We start from the raw sequence: 8,727 nt of genomic DNA on the forward strand, positions 1-8,727 counted from the left end.
ACACACAGGCTGCTGTAACGCAGCTCCGCTGGCTGATCCGTCCGTGTATTATTAGGCAGGATGAGGGATAGTATGCAGAAGAGTCATGTTGGGGTGAAAGGATTCCCCTCTTTTCCAGTCTAAACTACAGAGCAGGAATCTTTAACTACTCATAATTTCTCCATATTTTCCCTCCAACCCACCAGAAATCCTTACATGTTTAACGTTACTCAGATTTTTCTGTAATTAATCTTTTTTTAGGTAAAATGTGAGCCGTTGTCAGTTTTACTTTGTCTTTATTTATTATTCATTTTATGCAAAATTTACATTTTAAGTGTTTCTATCCGTTTTGGGGTACACAGCTTTGAAATACAGCCCAGGCGCTTAAATACACGTGGTTATTGATTTTTTGGTTGTATGTATATTTTGATGGAGAGAAAATCCAAAATAAATTCAAACTTGTCATAAAAATGTTATTTTTTTTATCATTGCAGCTGTACGTTGTGTAATTGTTCCACCCTTGGAACAGAAAAGTGTAGATAAATCTGATTGATCAGTAAGTGTAAGCAAACCAATGCAGTATTTTATATATACGAGGTTAAATCTTCATTTCTCGATCTGTGCAGTTTGGTGCCAAACCTTCGTTTGATTTGTTTTACGTCAGAAATCGGCCCGGTGTTTTCAGAGCCAACCTTGATGTTTCTCTTTTTAAATGTTCACGTCTGAAGAGCAGAGGTTCCCCACAAACCGGACGCGTCCCGCACCGTGCAAAATTTATGAAGCAGCTCCAAGCCAAAACAAAAGCGTGAATGTACGACCGTCTGCGAGGATTGGAGAAATTTAAACCGGGGCGTAAATCAGGTGTTTGGTAACGGGATGTACCCACACTGACCACACAGCTGTTTGTCATATTTCAGCAGGAGGAAAGCCACATTCTCCTCGCTATTTAGCAACATGCTAATAAATCAAACCATGGGAGGCTCAATAAACCCATAAAGCTGGAACAGTTCTCACCAGTTAGCCAGGAAGTACATGGAAAAAGTGTCAACTCATCTAAACCCTTCAATATTTTCAAGATATTTACATTTATTTCCATGCTTTTAATTGACATCAAAACTGATGAGGGAGAAATAAATGTAACTGGGTCACAAAGGAAAAGTTTGGATGTTTTAATCAGGTCTTATAATTCAGTTCCCTTTAGTTAAAGAGCCTTGAAAACGTTTTTATCCTCCTTAAAATTTCAAACCTTGAGTCACATTACAGTAAGAAATCAACAAATATTTTTTAAATTGGGATTTTCTGAACATTCAACTCCACTGATTTTCCATTTAATTTACCAACATTTCAGTTTAAACTTAAGAAAAACATCACCATAGCATGATGATGCCTCCACCATGTTTCAGTATAGAGATGGTCAGAGTTGGGTAGGAACTAGTTACATTTACTCGAGCAACAGAACAAAAAAATTACTTTTACTACACTGCACTGTTTACTTTTACTTGAATGTAATTTTTAAAGTTGCAGTATGTAACATTTTTTTTTAATATTTATTAAAATTGTCACTATGGTTTTGAATGGTCAAAAACAACCAATCAGAGCCAGGAGGAGGGTCTTAGCGCTGTCAGTTAACCTCGTGTAAACACTGCTAATTATGCTAGCGGCCAACTTGCCGTTTCAGGAAAACCATTTACCCACCTTTACTGGATAAACAGTAACAGGTTAGGCTAATTAGCATGGCTAGTTAGCTCCTGTAAACACCAGTGAGCATCGCGTACAGGAGAATGATTGTCAGTACTAAGACCCTCCTCCTGGCTCTGATTGGTTGTTTTTGACCAAGCTGTGTATTTCTGCAGATAGCAGGACCCCAGGAAGGAGTTTGATTTTTTTTCACATTATCTGTTTCACAACGTTGTGACTCTTTTAACAAACATTTATAAAAATTGTTTATAAAAGTTACAAACTGGAGCTCTAATACACAGTGTCTTTATTTTTTCCACATATTGCAAAAGTTATTTTGGTTAAGTCTGACCAGTGTTTTCTTCTCCGTGTTTAAATCGGACTTGCTGTGGTTGTCTTCTCTACAGATTATTTATGTTTTTTCTCTATATCTCACAGATTTTATTCTCTTATTTTTTTATCTAATGCCGTTGCTGATAAATTTCAGATTCATGTGGAAAAAACAACGATTAGGTTTTCTTTTTTTTTTCTTGCACACTCAATGGTCGCCTGCTGGTTAAACGATATCAACAACACTGACTTCTGCCTTGTGTTTCTTACTCCGTTGCCGTGGTTACACAGTCGGCCATGAAAATGTGGAAAGTAGTCGTGGACGTCCAGAGGCAATCAGCTTTTATTCTTCAGCTGGAGATGTTCTTACTGCTCCACATTTCTTTACGTTTAACGCTTTCACCTCATTTACAGTCACTTTTAACGACAGATTTATCAGATTAATCACGCTTGAAATGAGAATATGCACATTTTTAATCAAATATTTAACAAAATAGTTTATTGTCTTAAACCAAATGTCTGAAGATGTCTCTAGATTTTCATATTCAGGAAGTTTAAAAGTAGTAATTTTGTTTCAAATGTTAATAATGACTGAGAATGTTGAATGTTTGTTCAAATTTATTTAGAGTTGTTGAGTGAAAATCTGTTATCTGAACCATTAACGTTTTGTATGATGGAGAATTAGGGCCACGCAAAAAATATAATATTACAAGAATAAAGTCAAAATAAAATTAAAATAAAGTTGTTTTACAAAAATAGTCATTATGACTTTATTCTCAAAACGTGACTTTGTTCTCATATTATAACTTTATAACTTTATTGTTGAAATGTGATTTTATTCTCATTATTTTGAATTTTTTCTTGTACAAATGTATTCTCACATTATTTTGAGTATTACCTTACTTACCTAACTTACTCTGGTAATACTTTGATTTTATTCTCATACGACTTTATATTATACCCCAAGACTTTGTTGTATTTTCATTTTTGATTTACTTTTGCATGAATCTCAGAGCTGTTACTGGAAAACAGATACTGACTATTAATAGCTACTCTATTCAGCCCCAATTAACTAAAATAATTTAATCATGGTGAAAAAAATAAAGTATCTTTCATGTTTTGTTCTTCTTCACTGTATCATAAAATCTCAAAGTAAACAAAGTGAATTGGTTCTTTTTTTCATGTCATGTAAATTTTTTCTCCTTTGTTTCCTTTTAGCACATCAGCAGCCGGCGTCATAAAGATCGAGCAGCAGGGAAACCAGCCAAGCCCAAATACAGTCCCTACAGCAAACCGCAGAAAAGCCAGACCAAACAGCCGGTGAGTTTCTGCAGACAAACAGTCACCAACCAAGCAACCAACCGACCAACCAGCTGACCAACCAGCCGACCGACCGACCAACCAGCCGTCCAACCAACCAACCTACCAACCAGCCGACCGTCCAACCAACCGACCGACCAACCAGGCGACCAACCAACCAACCAGGCGACCAACCAACCAACCAGCCGACCAACCAACCAACCAACCAGCCGACCGACCGACCAACCAGGCGACCAACCAACCAACCAGCCGACCAACCAGCCGACCGTCCAACCAACCGACCGACCAACCAACCGACCAACCAGCCGACCGTCCAACCAACCGACCGACCAACCAACCAACCAACCAGCCGACCAACCGACCAACCAGCCGACTAACCAGCCGACCGACCGACCAACTAGCCGACCGACCAACCAGCCAACCGACCAACTAGCCGACCAGCCGACCGACCGACCGACCAGCCAACCGACCAACTAGCCGACCAGCCAACCGACCGACCAACCAGCCGACCGACCAACCGACCAACCAACCAACCAACCAACCAGCCGACTAACCAGCCAACCGACCGACCGACCAACCAGGCGACCGACCGACCAGCCGACCGACCAGCCAACCGACCAACTAGCCGACCAGCCGACCGACCGACCAACCAGCCGACCGACCGACCAACCAGCCGACCGACCAACCGACCAACCAACCAACCAACCAACCAGCCGACCAACCAGCTGACTAACCAGCCAACCGACCGACCGACCAACTAGCCAACCGACCGACCAACCAGCCAACCGACAGACCAACCAACCAGGCGACCGACCGACCAGCCGACCGACCGACCGACCAGCCAACCGACCAACTAGCCGACCAGCCGACCGACCGACCAACCAGCCGACCGACCGACCAACCAGCCGACCGACCGACCAGCCAACCGACCAACTAGCCAACCAGCCGACCGACCGACCAACCAGCCGACCGACCGACCAGCCGACCGACCGACCAACCAGCCGACCGACCAACCAGCCGACTGACTGACCAACCAACCAACCAACCAACCAGTTGACCAACCAATCAGCCGACCGACTGACCGACCAGCCGACTGACCGATTGACCGACCAGTTGACCGACCGACCGACCAGCCGACTGACCGATTGACCGACCAGTTGACCGACCGACCGACCAGCCGACCGACCAAGTTCCACCAAAATTTTTGGATTAATCTCAGAAATTTTCTGGGGGAAAAAAATGAAATTTCTGAAAATGAAAAGTTGAAAATTTGCTAAAACAAAATCTCAAAATTTAAGATTAGTCCCAGAAATTTTCTAGAAAAACTTTGAGTTTCAAAAATGGAAAATTTTCCACATATCAAATGAGAAAAAAATTACTTTTGCATTCAGAAATCCCCAAGTTTTACTAGAAAACTTCAGGGAAATGTCCAATTTTTTTCTGAATTCATAAGTTTCGAAAGTTTTTTTTTTTTAAAGAAAACTTTCAACTTTTTGAGTTCAAAAAGGAAAATTATTTCCTTTTTTCTAGAAAATTTATGAGATTAATCTCAAAATTTCTGATTTTTTTTCTATCAAAATATTCAACTTTACAAGCTCAGAAATGTCCAAGTTTTCTCCAAATTTTTGTCTACAAAATGTTTAACTTTTGGAGTTCAGAAATTTCCACGTTTTTCTAGAAAACGTCCCAGATCAGTCTAAAAATTTCTGAGTTAAACTCAGAAATTTCAAAGTTGCCAAGTTCATTTCTAACAAATTTTTCACTTTTGGAGCTCAAAAATGTTCTTGTTTTATTTAGAAAATTTCTGAGATTGTTCAGTCTGGATGTTAAGGGTATTTTTTCCACCCTTCACATCCCGGACACGCCGCTGTGAGTTTGTCCGCTCAGGCCAGCAGCAGTTTCATCTTCGTGGTGGGAGGATTTTTGTTGGAGGGAAAATCAGTGAGCAGTTTTTGGGCTTCCCCACGAAGCGATCTTCGATAAGTCACGTTCGGTCCAGCCAACCGCACCTGACTCGGTAAAATGTCAGCTTTTATAAGCGGACCACCTGCCAGCACGCGTTCATTAAGGAACGCTGCGGCCTAATTTGAAGCCTGGATATTTTATTGACAGAAGTAGCTTGTCTGGTCCAGCATGCTGCAGGAGGAATGCAGGCTTGGATCGATTACTGCTTAAACGAGATTGTAAATGTCAGGTTTAACTTATTCTGAGGATTGTGGCCTGACACATCAAAGCGGCTCACGTTGATAAACCCCAGATCAAAAGAGAGAGCAGAAATAACTTTTTATTTACCCGGGGTCGTTGTTGAACTTTCTGGGGCCTGGCAGCAAATCGTTGCTCTTTTCTGGCTCCAGGTTTTGATTGTCACGTGCAATAGATATAAAAAGAACCATGTGGGTTTAATGTGGGGAGCTGTTAATCTTACAAAAAAGCCCAAGACGACGTCGTTCATCACACCCACTGTTTGCAGAGACCAGGCAGCAGGGATATCAGTGAGGGGGAAATGGCTTTTTCTGAAACCCATCATTGACTGAGTTAACGGAGAGGAGCTCCTCTGATGAGCGCCGAGTACAGAGCGCTTCCCGTCGGGCTGCGACGCGCCAGCCGCTTATTGATAACCTGTGACGGCGGCTGCTACGCTGGGAGGACGCAGCCTTTTCATCACCGATACACAAGATTAAGCCTGATAACTTTGACATTTCCACGCCACGAGAATTTTCGTTTTTATGCTTTTCAGATAAAACTACATGACAAAAACACAAAAACTGGCCATTATGTTAAGATTAGAAACATCTATTTGGGAGGGTTTTCTTGGATAGACCAAATGATTGTGTTGCTTGGATGATTTGTCACAGGAGCCATTTATCTTCAGACAGCAGCAGAGCTGTGGGAAGAAACGTACAGACCAGACCAGAAAGATGTTTTTATACCTCGCTGTAAAAAAAACACCAAATCTAACCAGGGTTATGCCTAGATATAGGTTCACCTAGCTACAGATAAACCCTGCTACAGCTGGTACTCAAAATGGTCTGTAAGGTAAAATAATCTGTAAGAAAGATGGAAAATATGACTTTGTTGGACAATTTAACTGCTTTCTGCAGAAGATGCCACTGCAAAAACACCAAATCTCACCAAACATTTCTGGCTTCTAGTACATTTAAAATAACTGGAACTAGAACTTCTTATTATTGAACCAAGCTACTGCATCTTGATGAAAAGTTGCTTATCAGTTAGTTTTGTCTTATTTCAACTCTAGTGAGTAATCTTGGTTAGGTTTGGTGTTTTTGCTGTGACTTTCTTTTTACCTGAACAGTTTTTCAGACTGGTAGGCTACATGGCTACAATATTTTTCTCATTTGATATTTTGCCTTAAAAACTGAACAGTGTCTGGATTATTCCTCATCAAACTGAAATGCTTGTCGTGTCTTCTGCTCCCAGATTAAGCTGATCTTAGGAAAGGAGCCTCAGTGTCGGCCTCTGACGGCTCAGATCCTTCCCGCTCACTTGGCAGCGGTAGCCGCCGCCATCGGAGGCTCCTTCACTCACCGCACAAACCACTGCGCCAGCCCAACGCCGAACCCCGCCCTTTTCCAGACTCAGGCGCTCCCCGCCGCACTGCTCCGCCCGGCCCCCGGGCCTGTCAGGACCTCTCATCCACAAGTCCTCTTTGCCCCTTACTGAGCCTCGTCCGCCTCAAAGCCCGAGCCGCGTGGAGTCACTGCAGCCTCCTTCTATGCATCAGATTACTGGACATCTTCAAGCCGCCATGTTGGAACCTCCAGCTCCTCATTCGGGTGGTTCATTCAAAGCAGCCGGAGCTTCTTGTGCTGGATTTATTTCTCCGATCCTGACCCAACGAGCTTTCAGTGCCATGGCTAACCCGTCCCGGACCGACCCGGACCTACAGTACATCGTACCGCAATAATGTATGTGAACTATGCAGTGTTGTTGCGTCCTGACTGGGATCTGGTGCGTGGCGCCCGACATGGAGGAGTCACTCATAAGTTGGACCGGTTGTTACTGGTACCGAGCGCTGGAGACGCTCCTCTGTTCCTGTATGCACTTTAAGCTCTTTCTCTGTTGTCTGCAGTAGATGGTTAGACCGTGCTAGGTGGTTACTGTGTCTCGTAAAGTGTGTGTGTTTTTCTTTTTTGCATTTGTCTCTGCATAAATTTATGTGTGTGTTGGGCGATGTTGGGCTACATGTGTGTGAGTGTGAGAGATGTTTCTATCCATCGTAAGCCATTCCAGTCGTTATCCAGCATCCATCGTCGCCTGCTGTCTCACTGCAAAAACACTAAATTACACCAAGTATTTTTGGACCAGTTATTGTGGAACTACCTTAACATACAAGGAAAAAAGCTAAATCAACTTAGAAGTAACTTTTAAGCAGGACATGAGAGCTTGTTCTAGTAAATAATTCCTACAGCTTATTTCACTTGAACTTTTTTCCTCATAAGTGAAATATCTAGAACTTTTTCATTGGTGCCATTTTATAGCACAATCAGTAACTATGTTAGCTTCAGTTGATGCTGTATCAAATATGGCTTTAAACAAGTTTTACACTCTGTCTCTTTAAGAACTCCTGCTCTTTTGGAAGCTCCGCCTTCAGGAAGTCATCACAACATGGCTGCTCTATTAACCCTTTAACAATGCTTTTACCAGCGTTTCAATGAAAACCAGCTTCTGTAATGAGCTCAGCAGGCGAGCTGCTACACCAGGGGTTTGCTAATTGCTGCTGGCTAGTCTGAAGGAGCAGGAGAGGGCTGCTCTGTGAGGCGGGAGCTTGGAAACTGCAGCTCAGAGGAGGAGTGGCGCCTCGAAGGCGGAGCTAGGTCCACCCAGGCGTTCTGAACAGCTGAATGGTTGCCATGGAGATTAAATGATTCTCAAACATGCATGAAAAAAATCTAAGCAACTCTCCAGTTTTTGATGAGGGAATAACATAACATGATGTAAAGCTCAAAAAAGTATATATTTTTCATGATACTGGCCCTTAAAACATGCTCCTATGTTCCTGAGAAGTTCCTTGTAGTTTTGTTTTATTTTGACGTTTGCAGTAGAAACTGGAACAGAAATACTTGGTTAGACTTTGTGTTTTTGCAGTGATCTGGCCAAAGGGACCACAAAAGCTTGTTGTGTTAAATGTCGTGTAAAAGATGAACAATTTCAAATAAAAGAATCCTAATTTGTTATTGATTGTGTCCCTTTAATCAGTATCAATACGGGAAAATCAGCAGGTTTTTTTTACATCTGCTTTTGGTTGTTTCTTTGTTTTTTCCTCATTTTTGTGTGATGAGGGGGGAGAGGATTCTTAGAGACTCCCTGTCTAACTTTTTTGGGGGGCAAAATGAATGTGCATACCTGGACACAGACAACAACATCGGTAGCCTACAAGGTACTTGTTAAGGTTAAGGTGCT

At 42.4% G+C, this 8,727-nt stretch overlaps 1 protein-coding gene across 1 annotated transcript in view; it reads left to right on the plus strand.

Moving 5' to 3' along the window:
• Window positions 1-8,501, plus strand: part of znf385d (zinc finger protein 385D) — a 93,411-nt gene extending 84,910 nt beyond the window's left edge. The window contains exons 7-8 of the mRNA XM_088013936.1: window positions 3,205-3,306; window positions 6,745-8,501. Of these exons, the coding sequence (XP_087870062.1) occupies window positions 3,205-3,306; window positions 6,745-6,987 (345 nt within the window). The 3' untranslated portion in view covers window positions 6,988-8,501. The remainder of the gene's footprint in view (window positions 1-3,204; window positions 3,307-6,744) is intronic.
• The last annotated feature ends 226 nt before the right edge of the window (window positions 8,502-8,727 follow it).

The sequence above is a fragment of the Poecilia mexicana genome, unplaced genomic scaffold, assembly GCF_051168715.1.
Source record: "Poecilia mexicana isolate PSO_F unplaced genomic scaffold, ASM5116871v1 scaffold_16, whole genome shotgun sequence".
Classification (NCBI taxonomy): Eukaryota; Metazoa; Chordata; class Actinopteri; order Cyprinodontiformes; family Poeciliidae; genus Poecilia; species Poecilia mexicana.